Source organism: Lolium rigidum, chromosome 3 (assembly GCF_022539505.1).
Source record: "Lolium rigidum isolate FL_2022 chromosome 3, APGP_CSIRO_Lrig_0.1, whole genome shotgun sequence".
NCBI lineage: Eukaryota > Viridiplantae > Streptophyta > Magnoliopsida > Poales > Poaceae > Lolium > Lolium rigidum.
The window spans coordinates 263545325-263564893 of record NC_061510.1 but is presented as its reverse complement, the minus strand read 5'-3'; the positions used below and the strand labels follow the sequence as shown (position 1 = coordinate 263564893).

Genomic DNA, 19569 nt, shown 5'->3' with positions numbered 1-19569 from the left:
CCTGTTCAAGCCCATCGGTGAGCTCGCCCGAGCCCTGTTCACATGCCCGCCATGGACTTGTCCTCGCTCCATGCCCTCCGAGATTGAAGAGCCCCGACACGAAGTATTTGCGCGTCGGCGTCACACCGAAAGAAGATTTGGCTGCACATTGCTATTAATGGATCAAGATTTGTTTGACTTGAATGTGTTTTTTTTTGAAACTATAGTGCATCAAGAATTGGCTGCACATTGCTATTTCTGCACGCTTTCGAAACTATAGTGCATGATATAACTGAAGAACATGTCAGCCAATTTGAGACAGCGAGATGACACAACATTCGGAAAACATACTTACAAGATGAATACAAAAGGAGCTAATAGCTGGCCACTAAAGTATACGAGATAAAGATGAGAGATTTTCCTGGTTTATTGACTTATTCTTCCGCAAATGGGGATTATTAGGCTGCCTGAATTCTTAATGTATCCATCTTGCATCATTTTATTTTGGACAATCGAAATATATCTTCATAGCAAAGTTTATACAACTGAAATTCACTACCCTACAGAGCTTGCATCATAAGAATTATGCAGCCAAAATGTAACCAATTACCGGGTAGTCTGTCACTACAACTTGAATGGTACATGAATATGATCACGCCATATACTCCCGTAAGCACCGGCTTGTGGAGAATCCATTAGGCCCCATTTTCCACCAGTTCCTTGGTCAGCATCAATAAACAATAGTCTGCAGAATGAGGAAACTGCATGACAAAACTATTGCTCAATCACCATGGACAACATAATTTGATGCAATTAAAAGAGAACAGATTATTGATTGGGTATATCTTTTCTTTCTTTGAAGAAGCCAAAAACTCATTTTATAGTAGATTAGTAATGTGCAAGGCAAGTCCAAGGCAAGAGCTAAATTCCAAGGTAAGAGCAACTCAGTTTAGTTGTTTATGTGACTTGGACCTTCAAGGCCACCTCAGTTTAAGTAGATCAGTAATATTTAAGTATATCATTTCCAGGAAGCAAAAAACATAAGATGAGAATAGCACGCAACAATGAGGCAATCGACTCGATAACTTAAAACTCTTCATATATAGGTTCCAAAGGGTTAATTAAAGGCCTTCAAGGCCAGCAAAAAGCTCAGTCATATATCGGCTACTTCAAACGGCTACTTCAAATAGCAAAAAGAAAAGGAAATGACATGATTTCACCAATGATATTTTTTAAAGTTAATTCCTCAAGTCTTCCTGATTGATCTTTTTACCTGCTAATGAAATGCAAAGGCACGGTTAATTCCAGTCAACATGTATGGATACTAATTCATCTACATCGAGCGAGCAAGCATTCTTTATTTGCCTCGTAAATACTCGTCCGCCCCATCGGCCAAGCACTCGCAAAATTCCAAATATAAGAACATAATGAGAATGGAACGGAAGGGCTTCTTTGGAGATAGAAAACCTGGAACTATTTCAACCGAAAACTAAAGTTTTATTCTAACTTTACGGAAGAAGAGAAACATAAGGTTACTACCCTCCATCATAATACTCTGTCTATTCCTATAAGAAACATTAAGTAGACACCGGTATAGATTATTACTGCTAGATAGTGCTTGATCGGAAGATTCGGACGAGAAAATATTCATAGATCGTCCGGATAATGTTTGATCAAAAGATGATATTGTCATACACAATCGGAGAGAGCACAAGACTGTGCATAGGCTAGAGTATAATAAATCAGCTTAGCATGATTGATCTTGTTTCAAACCACAAGTAAAGCTATAGGTTAAAAGAGAAACAAATTCTTAATGAACATGCCTTGTGGCTTTTAAACTTTCATGTGGCTTTTAAAATGCACGGCACATGATCATCTCATGAATTAAAATGTGTAATGTAAGCGGTAAGCTAAGGCAGTATTGGCGTATATTTACCTTTCCCATGTCACCGAAAATAATGAAGTAGTAGTATCTACAAGGAGAAAATTGCATTGTCGGAACAACGGTGTTGGCAAGCGAGACAACTATTTGGAAGACAAAATTTGTTTGGTATATACCAAAACGGAAATGGGCTAAAATAATGCACGGGAAACACTTGTATGGTTTCACTACAAGTAGACATGCTTGGAAAGTGGATAAGTTGTATGGAGTTATAGGAATATGTCAGGACAGCTAGCTTCGGCAATGGGTACCATAGATAACATCAGGCTACCTAGATGGAGTTGTACTGGTGGGACACTGTCTTATTTTCAACAGTTCGGAGCTCTTTATATGTGCAACATCTCTTCCCTTGTATACTCTTTGAAATGAACAATGCATTTAGCCGTACCAAGAAATCTATCACTGAAAAAGTTAATTAAATCGACATCCTTGCCTTTTGTTAATGCGCAGGTTGCATACACAGATCAGATTGCTAGTATATGGGCAAAGATAGCTCAATAAACAAAAGGATATGCAGACTGGGTTGTACCTTGTTTAACTGAAGAAGCCTGCGATTTTGCTCAGCAGCAGCAACAAGCCAGACATGTCATAGAAACAATATTCTCAAGTTATCACATAGAGCCTATGCCGAGTTTAGTTGCAACGGAATGAGAACAGATTAGTGTTTTTTGTATGATAAATTGGATCACCAGCATACCCAGCATCACTCGTAAATATCAAGCTTCAACCCTCGAGCGTGCACATAATCTGCAAATGCACATAATATTTAAGTATGGATGATCTATATGCTAACCACGGTTCATGTTTACGCCACGTTTGTAATTGGATCGTTAGAGGAGCATACCTATGTTGTCAGCAGTAGATTTTAAATCTTGAAAGTAAATAGATATCTTGCACATGGGATCCATGAATCATTGAACCATGAGCAGAGTATAATAATGTTAGCTGCTAAGAAAACGTAAAATATTCGATTAACCACCTACACAAATACTGGTCTCATAGTACTATAGGGAAACACGAGCAATCATATTTAAGAAGAAATTCATGTAGCTAACATAGAAAATAATTTTAGAAACACGCTGCTTTTCAGCGAACCAACAGTACTCGACGGCCTTTGCGCTCCACCTGAAGTGCTGGAACACGGCGGCATGCAGCGCCTGTGGAGCACCACCAGGTTAGCCATCCTGGCCATGTGTGCCAATTCCTCCCCTGCATTTTGAAAACATTATGTATATTACCTGAATTTAGCAAAGAGTTAACAGATCTCATTTACCATATAAAACCCATGAATCAAATATACCACATCTTACTACTATTAGAAAGGTCTTCACTAACAGAAGGAAAGGAATACTAAAAGATGGACAACAAGCAAAGTGCACATCTGAAAAATAAAACCACAGTATCAACATTTCCTACGCACTCTTTCAGAAAACCAGAAGCATCTCAAACAGCAATTGAGAAAGGAAAACTGTATGCTAAAATAGAATCCCATAAATCCAGAGTTTTAAAGGAATTATACAACAAAAAATACATTCTATTTCTAAGCATTTTATTGACCTTGTCAATAAAAAATTGCATGTAAGCTAGAAATCATACTGGCAAGGAGATCCAACAATTCTATAGCCTAAAGAGTGATATGTATGCCCAGACCATTAACATAGATGGAACAACAGAATAGATAGCCTTTTAAATAGTAGAATCTCTATTTGTTGGTGGGCACAATTATAGGAGAAGATACAAATATAATAGAAAAACAAACGAAGCAGAAAAGATTCATCTGAATGGGGTACGAGTGAAATATGTTACTTGCTAGTAAAATTATAGCTTGACTAATTAAGCATGCAGAGAAAAATCACGAGAAGATGAGGGGCAACAACATAGGCTGGGATCGGTGTTTATTCATAGCAAGCAGGTGAATTGCCACAATTCAAAGAATTCATGGTCCTACTCCCTGTCTCATACCATGGCAAACATAAGTTAAGTTATGAACAGTTCCCGCAACTTTGAAAAAATTAGTTTCAGCTTTTACAAACAAAAATGGTAAGCAGGACGTGAAACATGCTTAGAATAAAAAGGTTCAGTTGTGCCGAAGAAAAAAAACTAAGAAGCATGCTCCTTTGTAGCAGCCTGCTGAAGAAAAGTCCATAAGAGAATTAGGGAAGCTAACACCAAATGGCACATAAAACTCCATCAAGTCAAGCAAGCATATAAGTAACTTTGGCAGCCACGGTCGTATGCACAAAACATTGGTCCTTCTCTGCTCTAATAGTTGCACACGGACTCATCTCAAATCATAAGCAACATATGCTTCAAATTAAATAATTTCGGCATAATCCAGAAGTGCCTATCCATGTTCTAACATGTGACCATGCACATCAGTTGCTGAAAATAACAAAGTAATAAACAATCTACATGGGACGAATGGTGGTACTAACCTTCCAGCCGACCAGCCCCACACCCCCGTGCTGTCGGCCGCAGTCGTTGCGCCTTGCATGGCCAGTTGATGAGCTGTAGTACACAAAACAAAACTTCGCACAATAAGAAAGTACTACAGTAGGAATGCCAGATAGTAATTAATTTGCAGCAAAATTCATCAATTGCTCTCCCTAACCTCTTGATGCCGATGCAGCATTGTTTGCCCATATCGTTGTCTCCACCTCCGTTCCTCCAAGCTGCACCACTCAAGCCAAACGACCACCTCTGTACCCCAAAGACCAATCCCGGTTCAAACCACTGAAATAGGGTATAGTGTGACATATCAAAAGGGGAGGAAAAATTCCAGATGATGGGGCACAGCAAAAGAATAGCACACCAGAAATTTTGCTCATGGATCTAAAACAAAGTGAATCAGAGAGAGAAAGGAGGAGGATAATCATGCTCACGAGCCTTTCACTCATAGGAGAAGCTTCCCTCTGCCCTGTGAGCGTTTCTCTAAAAAAGGGAGAAAATAACATTGGTATAATATATACTGCAAACAATCATGAGCAGTAATAACGCTTATAGAGCTAATCTTGTAGGAGTGGGAAATGACAATTTCCTATATTATCTAAAAAGTAATCCCGTAGGAGTGTTGTGATTAATAAGCGAGTCCAATGTACGGTAGAAGATAGAGAGAAAACTGAGATAGGGAGAATGGGTATACCTGTAGGCTGCAACCAACCATGGAATCCACTAACACTAAACCCTAGCTGCAAAGCAAAAAAATGTTCCTTCAAAATTTCAGCCAAAAAAATCGAGAATACCACAATTACTACAATACACGGCGAGAGACCCAACTCTACCACTAACGAGTTTAAATGCTTCAACTATGGAGGCGATCTGAGTTACCTAAAACCTAACTAAATTTGCGATCATGTAAGAATTCCAGAAATAATAATCACACATAGAGGCATGTCAACGAATAAATAACTTCCGGTTACTGAGTCATTCGCTAACATCATACCCACACTTGTTAGCCTACCATCCTACTTACAATAAATGTACAAATACATCTCACAAATGATTAGGGCCAGAGATCCACGAGTATAAAACATCATTTTATTCATGGTAGATCTAAGAAAAAAACAAGAGGCATCAATGATGAAAGAGGCATCAATGATGTCGGTATGGATCATTAAGGGAAAACGAGAGAAATTTCCATTAGTTTCGCTTATTCCTCTAAAAAGGTTCAACCGAGCTATCAATGGTGAAAGAGGCATCAATGATGGATCATGTCCTGCCTAAGCCAATCTAACAAGGGTGAAAATCACAACAAATGAAATTAAAAACCTGAGACTACACTAACCACAAACGAGCTGCGAAGTAGATGTGTTGTGCTTGTCATTACCTTTTCCTATGCAACTAACCATGGGCTGCTGGTTGCTATCACTGAACCATCTGTACATGGAAAAAATTGGTCAGCTATCGTGGTCATTGGTCAGCTATTGTACATGTGCATCTCTACTTACACTTCAATGTTTTCCTAATGCAAATTTAACTACAGCTAGATTTCATTAAAGAACAACTTCAATGGAGCATCTCAGCACATGCACAAAGATCAGACAATCACCTCTACACCCAATGTTCCTTGCTCACATCAAACATTAACAACATACACGTATTAGTAGAAGCAGAATTACCCTTACTTATGTAGCATTCTGAATCAATGGGACAGAGAAAAAGAAATTTCGCTGCAAAATTACCCTCATATTTTGAAACATGCTATAAAGAAATAAATCTGCAAGCTTTCAAAACATGCTTCGAGAAAACCACAGATGCATGCCCACATGTCAACCACATAATCTTTTCATTCTCAGGCAACAAATACTTGCTGAAAACACATCATTTCATACATAACTTAGGTCTGAACTGTAATTCTTCGAGAAAAAGCACAGATGCATGCCACATGTCAACCACAAAATTTTGTCCTTCTCAGGCAACCACATAGTTTCAACACATATGCAGAGCCCATAATATTTTTTAGAAAATCAGAAGCACCTCAAGATATATCTGAAAAAACTAATAAAGAAAAATGAAAAGAAATTGCACTAATGGACATTAGAAAGAAACATTGGCTACTGCCATCAATGGTTGTAAAATCTAGTGGCAGCCCAAACTCTGCCTATGAAACGTGAATGAAATTAGGGCTAATAGAAAAATAAAGAGGAGCTCACTACCGGAAAACTGCCATCGCCATGGCCAAGCTGAACCGTCTTCGCCGCTTGTGGAGGCTGGCGAGAGTCGACATGCTGGCGCGATGACTCCACTGATGCGCCACCCATCCTGCTCGACGTGGTTATTATGTGCTACATATATATCTATATTAAGGAAAGCTTCAGATGTACAAGGATATTCCAGTAAATCTTAAATTAAGCAAACAAAATACAGTGTGACTGTCAGCACATAATATCACAAAAAAAAAATTCACCAACTATTATACATGTAGAAGCACATCTCACCTGGAAGCACCAAGCAGCATACAAAATCAGGTCCAAGAACAAGACCAACCTTCTGAAAAACATCAACAGAGCAGCAATAGGGAAACTGTTTTTTCCTCCTCCGAGAACTCTCACATCAATATAAATTATCTTTTCAATTTCATCAACATCAAGGCTGCAAATATAATGTAGATCATTGTATTAGTATATAGTAAACAGAGAGCATGATTATTTTAGAGCAATCAGACACTGAACTTGTGTGTAAATGAGTGTCTCAAATACAGACTACATCGATAGAAATTTGTGCCTTGGAGTAAGGTATTTTAAAAATCTGTTTCAGACATCAATTGGAGCAATTGTTTTCATCTCCATATTCGTCTAGGCCTGAATGGCCTGACACGAAACCGCATGGAGCACCACCGCAGCCTGCCTCTTCGTCCTGGCAGTCCAGTCTCCTCAACATGAAAATCACACCATGCCCCGTGAGATTGAAGCCTAGAAGAAGGGAATGGATACCTGGAGGCTAGAGCGGGCTTAGGGCGTGGCGGACAAGCGCGCGACGCCGGGAGTCGACCGAGGGTGTGCAGCTAGGCGAGGCGAGGCGACCTACTATGGAAGCGACTGGAGTGCCGAGGAAGAAATCGAGGGCGCGCACGGTCCAGCCGCCGCCACCACCGCTCGATTGCTGCCTTCCGCCGCCGGCGCACCTCTTCTGCTCCCTTCCGCCGCCGCTGGACGCTCGGACGAAATCGAGGGCGAGTGCCGCCAGCCGCCACCACCGCTCGGTTGCCGCCTTTCGCCGCCAGCGCGCGGCCAGCCACCGTTGGACGAAATCGAGGGCACGCGGGCAGCCGCCGCTAGAAGAAATCGAGGGCGCGGACGAGCGCACGCCTCTTCCGAATCCGTGCTCCTCCACCTCCGTCCCAGCGCAGCGTTGGGTGCTACAACAGGACAGAGCTTTGGTAACACCGTCTTGTGTTACTGTAGGTCCAAAATAGTGTTACTAGGCCATTTTGTAACAGATTTTGAGATGTGTTCCATTAGACCGTGTTACTAAGTGATGTCCTTGGTCACACATAGTAGCTGTTACCATATGTTAAATATTGTGTTACAGGTTATGTTGTAGTAACATGCACATTGCGTGTTACTAAATGCACCAGTAACACCTTTTCTTCGCTATTGTAACACGAGTAGTACCATATTTTTGTAGGCATAGAAAATTGGTGGTAACATATTTTGGTAACTCTAGTAACATTATGAGTAACAAATTTTTTAGCTTCTAGACGCAATTAGTACCATAATACCCAAATATTATAACACTAAATTTATAGTTATCAACTACCCTGGTAACACAATTTTTAATCATTGTAACACCGTGAGTAACACTATTATATTAGTAGCACAACTTAATTAATGTATTTAATTTTTATTATTAAACAATAATCTTGGTACCAATATATGAAATAATATTTGTTTATCAAAATCACCGCACATGCGCAATTAAATAATTTATCATGGTGCACAACAACACCATTAATATGTCAAAGAGACTGAAGCATATACACAAATTAAACATATTAGGAGATTTATTCCAACTATTAACGAGTGAAGGATACATATGCATTACAGTAAAATATAGGCATATTATTAGTGCAACATTATAACATACATACGTACCAATTCGACTATAGATAATACAATTGTGAGAAATATTACACCATACAATTTGCATCAATTCAACTGAATAAAATATCTTTAAATGATATTACAATTTTCAACCAATCAATGTAAACACTAATTATTGCTAAACAAAATCTTCAAACTTTATTTGCTTCTATCATAACTATAGTGTTCAGCTGCAGCTCATGCTAAGAAAAATCTTCAGATTTGTTTGCTTCTTGATTGAATCGGAGTATTCCACAGCAACTCAATCATACTTCTTTCGAATCTGCAAAAGAAAAATTGGTCCTCATAGTTATATGATTAAATGTGCACCATATGATTCCAGAAAATAGAAGAGAAAATAACTTATAAAAGCTGAAGGCCAAGCAATTAAGAATCCTTGAGCAAAATGTGTTCATAATGCTACTAAAGAATGCCAGCCATCTAAGGTCACAATGACTTAAATTTGAAATGCGTACCTTGAGTGAAGAAGTACGCTTTCTTATTAAGTTACATTTATTTTTTTGTCCCCTGCTTCTCTAGTCTTGCAAAAGATTGACTTGTGCGCCTTTCCCTTGCCCACAAAGATATAATTACAACTGAAATACATACCAGAAGTAATGAGAACATAAACTAAGGAAAACTAATGTTCCTTGGGATATTCTTACCAACGGGAAGTGCTACTGCAACAACAGCTTAGTGCATCTACCATGGATGTAGGGTGTAGCTCACTGTGTCTTCACATAGTGAGAATTGATCTCCTTTTCATCTAACAGTCTTCCAACTAAAAAGATCAATGCATACTCCAAACTCTATAATGTTGTAATGCGCAAATCTCCAAATTTACTAGAAATGAACACCTTTAGCTCATAACACTAATATGTAATGCATACTACCAATTGTATAATGGCAAATATATTTATATTAAATTACTGAAAACATATCTACCAAAGATTTTTATACCTTGATTGTGAAATCGACCCTCTTCATCTTCTATTGCTTGAGATTCATCACTTGGTGCAATATTTTTCTGACCATTGCTGAAGTCTCCATCTTCATCATCAAGTTGGTCAGCAATCTCAATCACATTCAACCTTTTTGCCCTACGCAACCGTCCTGCAAACAGCCAATACATCTTTTATTCCAATATAATTATAACAGTAGATACAGATATTTAATAAGAAAGTTTAAACTACAGTTCAGGTTCCAAAGAGAGGGAAATACTTTGCGGCCTTCTCACAGTAAGTTGCTCTGCACCTTCAGTAGACACACCGCCATCCAGTAAGAGAGCCCTCCCATTTGGATAGTTAGATGGAGCGATATCATTTTGATTGCTACGTGAAGCAATATCATCGCTATACTTCTCCTTTGGCACATGAAGATGCACAGTTTTCTCAATCCCAGGGTCGGACAACATTTTTACAACAAAACTTTGATCATCGATGTGAGCTAAGTAGGAGTTGTGTTGCGGGTCTTTTTTCTCATAGTATAGGAAGTCAACTGCGTGGAAGCCGACTTCCTCAGTCATCCAAATTAAATCATAATACAAGACATGACGCCTTATCATGGATCTTTCTATTTGACCTGTTTATTTCTATCATTGTAGTTAGGTATACGGTAAACAAGTCCATGACCATCCTACATATAAATAAAGATATCAATCAACCACTTACAAGTTGACTAGTCAGATCTGTTTTAGACATGACTATTGTATATCCAAATGCCCACAAGTTGCAATAAAACTGGAAAATCTAATTTATTCTAGTTTCTGAAAGATATACATGCTTGGTTCTGTCATAGATTTAAGTTCAACAGGAAATTAACAAACAACCGAATTTCAATAACAGTAGGTACGCACCCAAAAATGCTATTATAACTAGCATAAGGGACGTGTATCTGCTGACACCTCCCATTCTCCCAGGGATAGAAAAAATATAGCTGCCATTACCACATTTCAAGGACCCTCTCTCATGATAATGTCCACAAATTTCAGATGGAGTTAAGGTAAAGTACAAAGCAATTTTCAACATGAATAAAAGCATATGCTTTCACTCATCAAATCTCCACCAGCACCAGAAGTACGTGCATATATTCTTCTCGATAGATTTTTGCAAAGTAACAAAAAGTGTGAATCATTTTCTTATTGCATAACAAGGAACAACTATAACGAAAGTATTTTTTATTGCAGTATTTTTCCATCCAGTGTAAGCAACTATCACGGCCACAAGAACAGAGGCGCTAACCAATAACATAGGGGCAAGTGCTCGCATAGGTTATCAATGTTGCAATTACCTAAGATGTTCCAAATCAAACACAGGCATCAAACAGAGGAAGCACCTAGTAGCTGGCGCCCCGTGGTGGTGGGGCTTGAACAAATACCTGTATTTACGGGAGCAGCGAGGTGAACGTGCTAGCAGGGTGACCGGTCTTTGGTGAGAAGAAGCAACGGGGAGAAATCTTCAGGAACCAGGATGAGGAGAATAGAGATCCCAGTGCGATGGGAGGAGCGCACGGTGTTGGGCTGCTTTGTGGGATGGGGTGGGGGGATGATGGGATGTGGTGTATAGCAAGGAGGCGAGGGGCGCGATGGTGAGGGCGGCGCGGTGGAGGGCGCCGCCGCCGTGGGGGGCGACTCGGTGATGTACAGATGAGATATTTACGGAGGAGATTAGTTTAACGCTGATGGGAAAAGAGTAATTAGAGGGGCTGCTTATATAGAGGCTATTAATGGAGGGAAAAGTGTTAATTAGCGGGAAGAGTTAAAATTTCCCTCCGCGTTTTTTATGTCAACCAAAATAACCTAGCGGGGAAAGGATTTTTTTTGTCTTCTGTCACAAAGACCTCAAATCCATTGATCGAACTTGCATAATAACGACCTATAAAAATTTAAAAAATACTCCCTCCGATCATTTTTAATTGACTCAAATTTAGTAGAAAGTTGTACTAAATCCGAGCCAATTAAAAGAGATCAGAGAGAGTACTTCTGAATCCCTGGGTAATCGGTCTCATCCTTCCGAAACGGGGTGTAATTTTTAAACATATACTCCACGCAATGAGAAATTTTGCAAGAAGTATGTGAATATTGTTTTATATGCAAATTTCAAATTGTGTAGATAAAAGTTTGACAAAAATTAATTATGAGCACTCTATTAGAGGATTAACAACTTGATGAAACAAATGTAGGCATATACTTTTGTGGATGCGACCTAACCCTCCCCCGGATTGCGGTGGCGCGCCACTTGGGGGAGCCCCTCCGCCCCCTCTCCAGCACCTCCCTCCCCTCCCCTCGCCACCACCGGAGGTGTCGTCGAGCAAAGCCAGCGTCACATGGCGGTAGCGGGGTTCCATCTGGTCACGACCATGGGGGGTGGGCGGTACCCCTGATCTCTTCTTCGGTAGCGGCGGTGTATCGTCCATGGCCGGAAGGCGAGGCCGTTGCGGCGTGGCCTAATATTGGCCCTTGGGCCTAGAGGCGGTCATGTCTGCTACGCCTACTCATCCGGAAGACAGGCTGCTCCATCCGCATCACATGTGAGCCGGGACGGCGGCCTTGGGAATGACAAAGGCGACACCCTCTTCTTTAGAGGTGGGCGACATCATCAGGACCTGGGGTAGGGGATATTGGGATCCCAAGCTGATCTCCGGCGGTGAAGATAATGTCGATGACGAGGGAGTTTGGGTGACATGGCAGCCGGTGAAAACCACGCCTCGACCTCGGTCTTGGCGGACGATGACGACATCGTTTGGCGTTGTTACCTTATGGAAGGCATCGTCTTTGCTTGTCTCATCATTACACCCGGGTTGCTTCGGGGGAAACGTTAGATCCAGCACTCCTGCATCAGACTAAAGTATGTAACACATTCCCACGAACACATATTTATATGTTACTCTCTCAATAATCTTGTAACTCATTTTCTATAACACATAATTATATGTTACTGACTTGATATCCATGTAACACAGTTTCAGATCTTATCTAATTTGTGTTACAGTCGCTTATTAGCACACATATGATGTGTTACCGTAATTTTACTTGTAACATATTTTAGTCTGTGTTACATCATTGTGTTACCAAAGCTCTGCCCTGTTGTAGGTTGAGGCGGAGATGCACGATGGCGGCGGCTCGGAGTCGCAGAGGAGGAGGCGCGAGGGGGCAAGGCACGGCGACGGTGGCGGCTCGTGGTGGGGAGCGCACGGGATTGAGGAGGAGAGGAGGGGAGGCGAGCGCACGGGATTGGTAGCTCGTTCGATCTAGGGTTTCACCTTTCGTCCGTGGACATGAGAATGAAGCGACCGAACGAGCGGACCTGCCTACCTCTGACTGTCGGGCCCCGCACGTAGAAGGTCCCACCCGTCATGGAGTCTTTCCAAAACTGAACGAGTGAGAAAAAATCTGACTGATCGGACGGCTGTGGTGAAAAGCGGGATGAGAGATTTACTGTTACATGCTGATTGGACGAACCAGATTCGTTTGCCCCTTTCAGATGGTCTGGTTGGCTGGGTAGTCTTTCAACATTTATAGGAGAAATGCTATGTGCATTTCCAATTTGCTTGCTCTTATACCTCGTCTTTAGCTTATATAGTTATTGCTGCGTGCATGTCTGGTCTTTGTATTATCGTAGACTGACTTGTCAATGTTATTTTTCCTAGGGATTGATCATGCGAACCACTTATTAGAACATCCAACATTAACAGCGGGGATGCTAGGGAAGGTTGGAATCTGAGTTCTTGGTTGGTAATTTTGGCAGTTTACTTCCGTTATTATCTATAACCTATATGCATTGTTCCTTATGCAAGAGATTAACACTTGGAACGCTGCCATAGCAATGCCATTCATGCTTTACTATGTTTCTGCCTATTTGATATACTTGTCTTGGAGAAACTGCGAAGGTGATTTGAACCTGACATTTGGTCATTCTTAATGCCAGTTTACTTTATGTGGAAAACTTTGGCATTACCCTACTCTAAATCTGAATGTCTGAAATTCGTATCTCATGCAAAGCAACATCTAGTTGGTTTTAATCTGATATCTGGTAAATATTGGCTTATTCATTTGGCAGCTCAACTTTTTTGTTATTTGAAACCAGCTGACTTGGTCTTAAATGTGATATCTAAACACAGATTAAGGACAATGGAGCAGGAGGATTAGCATTTCACTTGATGGCTGAACCTAAAATGACAGGCATGTTGACCACGACTAGTGCACGCAAGAGAAGGACCTGCAGCGAGCCGGTATGTGCTTAGTACATGCATCTTATCTTATCTTGTGCTTATTTCTGCTACATGCTGTTATCTGATCTCTACATTGCGTAATACATGTTTGAATAGTTAATTGTTGTAACTATGTTTGCAATGTTACCGAATGCAGTTTTAATGAAGCAGATCATCATTAGAAGATAGTCGCCAAAAAAGGATGCTGTAGCGACCCTGTGCAACATTATGATGTAAGTTTGTGCTTAGTACAAGTTCCATACATTGTCTTATTTATGCAACTTGTTATTATCTTATATCTACATTGCATAATAAATGTTTGCATAGTTCATCGTTTAACTCTTTTTGCATTATTATCAGAATGCAGTTGTGATGAAGCAATCTTCATTAGAAGTGAGGCCCACAAAAACTTCTGATATTTCTTCTGATGCATCTTCTCATAGCCGTCAACCTAGACCATTGCTTTCATCAAACAGTAAATATCTCAAGGCTGTACTTTATAAAAGACATGGTATTGCTGCTTTAAGATCTGTAGCTGATACGTTGACAAAGAGTACACAAGATTCAATCAAGGCGATTGCCAAATGTCAACGTGTTATTGATGATGCTAATAGAAGTCCTCAATGATTCTATGTAATTTTTTTATTTGGGCACATGAATTGCCTTGTAATTTTCCTACTTCTTTTATTTGTGTATGTAATTGTGTGTATCATTGATATCAGATTTTAGGCTCATGAAATTTAATGCAAGTTGACTAGTCAAACAAGTAGGGCACTACAACAGATTGGGCCGGCCCACTTACAAAATGGTGGGCCACTGTTACAAATGTAGTAGTGGCGCACCTTGTTGGTGGTGCGCCATTACTAATTCCTGGCAGGAGGCCAGCTCCTACCCAAAACTAATAGTGGCGCACGTCTCCATGGTGCGCCACCTGCTACTAACTTACTTATGGCGCATGGCTTAGTGGTGCGCCACTCCTAGGAAGGTGGCCGGGGCCGTTTAGAGATGAGGGCTTTAGCAATGGCGCCTTTGCGTGGTGCGCCACTACTAGCTATGGCGCACCGCCCACATGATGCGCCATCTGCTAAGTTGGGCAGGGGCGTGGCTTTGCGGGTACCGGGTGAGCGGTGGCGCACCACTTAGCGGTGCGCCATTGCTATGTCACCCTAGCGAGTGGCGCACGGCTAGGTGGTGCGCCACTCGCTAACCCGGGACCATTTCCTGCTTTTCACCCTCCACTCACATGTGCCACCCACTTTCCCCAAACACTCTTCCACCACCACCTCCCACCAAATCTGGATCTGGTCGTGTTGCCCCTCCTTCCCACCTCATTTTCACCTCTTCATTCACCAAAATTAAGTTGGTAAACTTAATTTTCTTCATAGGTAAGTAATGGTGAAGCTTTCTTAGCTCAATACCCTACTCAATCTCAACTTTTTACCTCATCCAACACTCTAGGTCTCGCCGTATCGGTAACTTTGTTGGTTTTATGCTTTGTGTGTGACCGGTTCCGATCGTCTTGCACACACACGTGTGTGTGCACATATGTTATGCGAAGCTCATGTGTTGTGTGCGCATGCGCGAAAAGCGTCTCACGTGCATGTGTGTTGTATGCGAAGCCTCCACATGTGTTGTATATGCAAAGCCTCCGATCCACACATGTGTTGCATGTGTTTGTTTGCGGGATTTGAAATGCGATGGAGTTGCCAATATTTTGCCGAAACGTTGATTCATTTCCGTTTCGGCGAATAGTGGGCATACTCGCATATACATATGTCCTATTTTTAGGGAAGGTCATGCCAAAATTTTCTTTTGGTATGCTAAGATATCCATTTTCTCTATACCCGCAGGCAACCATGGTCCGCATGATGAGCGAAGGCGTTGTGGCTAGGTTTTTGAAAGCCGCGACAGCCGAGATGATTAGAAATAACCAAAAGGAGATAAGATGTCCGTGTCGAAGATGCAAGCTGACGAGCCTTATGGACCCTAAAGCCGATATGGTGCGGGACCACCTTCTCATGCGTGGTTTCATGGATGGCTATCGGTGGGAAGGCGACGAAGATGATTATGAATTTTTCCATGGGATTTCAAAAAGAAATAAGGAAGGAGGTGATCAGGATGTAGAAGATCTCGGGCATGATCAGGATGTAGAAGATCCCGGAGATGATCATGATCACAATGTAGGAGATCCTGGACCTGATGATGAGGAAGATCAAGATGGAGGTCATCATGACGATCATGAAGATGAAGACGATGGACCATCGTCGATGGACTGAGTGCAGGACCCTTATCTTCAAGAGCTGCTTCTCAAGCAGACGAGTAACGCAAGAGCTGCCGCCCGAGAGAAAGCCAAGATGGATCAACTGGAGGTAGACGCGGTTACTCCATTGTATGTTAAAATTTGTTTTGACCAACAATGCATGAGGCATTCCATTTAGTTCATAGTAGCTACTTATCTCTTGTTTGAGTTGGCACTTCTTAATTGCATTTGGCCGATGATTAGAATGGTTGGTCACTTGTACACTCCGTGGTGACGTAAGCGAGCCTGGTGTGATGGCACAAATATCCATGTCTTGTGCATCCTACCTGGCCTCGCTGACGCCATCACGGAATGTTAATATTTGTTTTGACCGACAAAGTATGAGGCCCTTGTCATTCTTCCATTTGCTTTCGTATTTTAAAATGCCGATGATTAGAATGTTCGGTCAATCTGTACACTCCGGGTGTCGCTAGTGAGCCTGGTGTGATGGCACAAATATCAATCTCTTGTGCATCCTACCTGGCCTCACTAACGCCATCCCGGGATGTTCATATTTGTTTCGACCGACAAAGTATGAGGCCCTTGTCATTCTTCCATTTGCTTTCGTATTTTAAAATGCCGATGATTAGAATGTTTGGTCACTTGTACACTTGGGGGAGGGGCTAGTGAACCAGGTGCGATGACACAAGTATCAATCTCTTGTGCATCCTACTTGGTTTCACTAACCCCTTCCCTAAATGTTGATATTTGTTCCGACCAACAATGTATGAGGCATGCCTTTTAGTTCATACTACTTGGATCGTTTTTGAGTTTGCTCTTATTCGTTGCAAACATCTATGAGCGTGCACTAATGTTTCTTTGGCTTGTTCATATATGTGCAGATATGACGTGGTATGTCGTGTACAAGGGCAAGGTTCCCGGAGTCTACAACGACTGGGAGGAGTGTCGGAGACAGGTTCACCGTTTTAGCGGTAACAGCTACAAAGGGTATACCACTAGAGCGGAGGCCGAAGATAGATACGGACGCTATTTGGCGGGAGAGAGGAGGGAGCGGAGGAGGAACCGGATGAAGACCACTATCATCGGGATGGTGCTAGTAGTGACTCTAGCTCTCTTCTATGTGATTGTACTTTAGATGATCGATCTTGTGTAACCACTAGCTCATTTGCGACTTTGTAACCCCATAACTTGCATTGTAACCTCGTAACTTCTCTAATGTGAAATCTTGTGAATCATGTGGGGCTAATGTGAAGAACTATGTATGGATAAGCTGTGATGTTGTTTATATGTGTTATATATCATGTATTGTGCTTGTGATATACAACCTGTATAAATACCTGCCAGGATACAAAAAAAATTTCGAAATTCGTAGCAGTGGCGCACTAGTGGCCCATCAGTGGCGCACGTCCACTAAGTAGTAGTGGCGCACTGCGCGGGATCCAGTGGCGCACTGCCCTGTGATCCCCTCCAAGACTAGCAGTGGCGCACCAGGAATCTCAGATGTGGCGCACGTCCTGGAGACAGCAGTGGCGCACGTCCACACGCAGCAGTGGCGCACGCAAAACGGTAGCAGTGGCGCACCTCGTCTAGACAGTGGTGGCGCACTGCCACTAACCAACAGTGGCGCACCACTTTGTAGTAATAGTGGCGCACTGCTGGACATGTCAATGGCGCACCACGCAGTGCGCCATCGTTATCCGGAGCTAGTAGTGGCGCACCCCTAGTGCGCCACTACTAGGAGTTAGCAGTGGCGTGATAGCAGTGGCGCACCACTAGTGCGCCACTCAAGGCTATATGTGGTACCACTCTTCCGCAGCCCAAGCCATTTGTCTGGTGCGTGGGATGCATCCTCTCGCCCCGCCAAGGGAGCGTTTTCTACAAACTTTCCTGTCTAGAATCTGTCCGGACTTGGCAAAAATCCTTTTTCTATGTCCGGAACTGTCGTCGTGGTGAACAAACAGATGCCATAGGATGGCTTAGGTTGGGGCCGAATGGACGCAAGAGGATTCGGGGGAGGGTTTGTGATTAGACGGGATGAACTTCCGGATGGTTTCCTCAATAACTTAGCCGAGGCTAGAGGTTGAAGAAGAAAGACATAAGGAAGAACTCGCTCTAGATCATCTTCTTTATTGATCTCAACGGGTTACAAGTTTCTCGGTACAAGTGTTCTTCTAACCCTAGGTCTCTTCGTGCGTGCCCGTAAGAAGGGCTGCCCCCTCTCCTTATATAGGGGAGAGGGTGGCTTACAGGGCAAGAAACCCTAATGGCATCTTTGACTAGACAAACTACTTTATAAAGCTACTTTAATCATAAATGACACCGGAGTCCTCTTTAATCAGGGATGCTGACGTCCTCCGGCTTCTTTGACCGTCATCCTTCTCTTTATCGTCAGCCCTTCGTTTAAAGCTACTTTGCTTAGCTCATCCTTGTCTTCTAGCTCTGGAGAGAATCTTTGACCAGTTCTGCCGACACGCTCTTCCTTCCGGTAGCCCGGTATCTTCTTATCCGGTTCCGGCATACCCCTCTTGGGGATACCGGCTTAGCCTCACTTAGCTAAATTCTTATCTTTATGTTCCGGTACGAACATTAAACCGGTATCTTGATGGCTCAAACCATCCGGTTTGGCATGCCTTTGGCATACCGGGGGTCATTCCCCCAACATTACTCCCCGAAGCTGGTATAGTCTGGCGGATCCTATCCAACAGACCATGCCAGGTTCTTTCATCTTAGGATACCGGTTTAATCTATCCGGCATTGGGCTTGGATCCGGCATCTTTGCCCGGGTCATCGCTATCTCTTTTTCGCAAGACATTATCCGGTGTCTTATCCTCCGGCATCTTAGTCATTAAACACTTCCTCGGCGAAGTCGAGAATATCTCGGGCCCCGCGCCTGTCAGTGACATGCGCACTGTAACTGACGCGCCAGTGTCAGGGGTCACTTCCCTTCGGCTTCTGCGCGCGCATTAATTGCTTCACAGCGAATCCCAACCACCTCTCTGGATCCGTGTGCACCTCCCTGTGGCTTTCTATTTTTTCGCGTGTATCACCATGCCACGTGGCGGCCCGTGGAGCGAACCGTCGCGGCCCACGACCTAAACCGCCGAGGGCCAGCGGTTTTCGGCCCACGCCTCCCTCTTCCTTTATAAGGGGAAACCGCTCCTCCTTCTTCCTCTTCTCGCATTCTCCACTTCCTCGCGCACAGTGCTCTTGCCCTCTGCGCCTCCGCCGCTCCGTTTCGCCGCCTGAGCTCCGCCGCCCGACGGACCTTCGCTGTCGCTCCGCCGGACGTCGGCGGACTTCACCGCGTGAAGAACTCCTGCAGCGCCTCTGCCCCCGCCGCGGCATTGGTGCTTCTTCGAGCTTTTCCTCACCTCGCCGCCGACGGACTCCCTCGCCGGCCCTTGGCTCGTCATTCCTTCGGCGAACTTCTTCCTCCGCAACTCCGCCGCCTCAGGTTAGGCTTAATCTGGGTTTACTCCCTTTTTGCTTGCTTTCCAGATCTCGACTCGGTAGTGTATTTACTTCTTCTTTTTCTTGCTTTTTCTCTCTTTCGTAGATCTTCACGCGGGGGTAGATCGTGGGATTCTTGTTTCTCTTCA

At 42.8% G+C, this 19569-nt stretch overlaps 1 protein-coding gene and 1 long non-coding RNA gene across 2 annotated transcripts; both read right to left on the bottom strand.

Annotated features, from left to right (window-relative positions):
* Window positions 1-1425: 1425 nt before the first annotated feature.
* On the bottom strand, window positions 1426-10494 carry LOC124699420. The gene is made up of 3 exons (XR_007001382.1): window positions 10484-10494; window positions 10134-10137; window positions 1426-1538 (listed from the first exon to the last, which is right to left on the bottom strand). It is a non-coding gene; the product is annotated as an uncharacterized LOC124699420 (long non-coding RNA).
* On the bottom strand, window positions 8680-10812 carry LOC124699419. The gene is made up of 3 exons (XM_047231728.1): window positions 9724-10812; window positions 9463-9615; window positions 8680-9078 (listed from the first exon to the last, which is right to left on the bottom strand). Exons 1-3 carry the CDS (start codon window positions 10064-10066, stop codon window positions 9005-9007), a joined length of 570 nt encoding a protein of 189 aa, XP_047087684.1. The 5' UTR covers window positions 10067-10812; the 3' UTR covers window positions 8680-9004.
* Between the last annotated feature and the right edge of the window lie 8757 nt (window positions 10813-19569).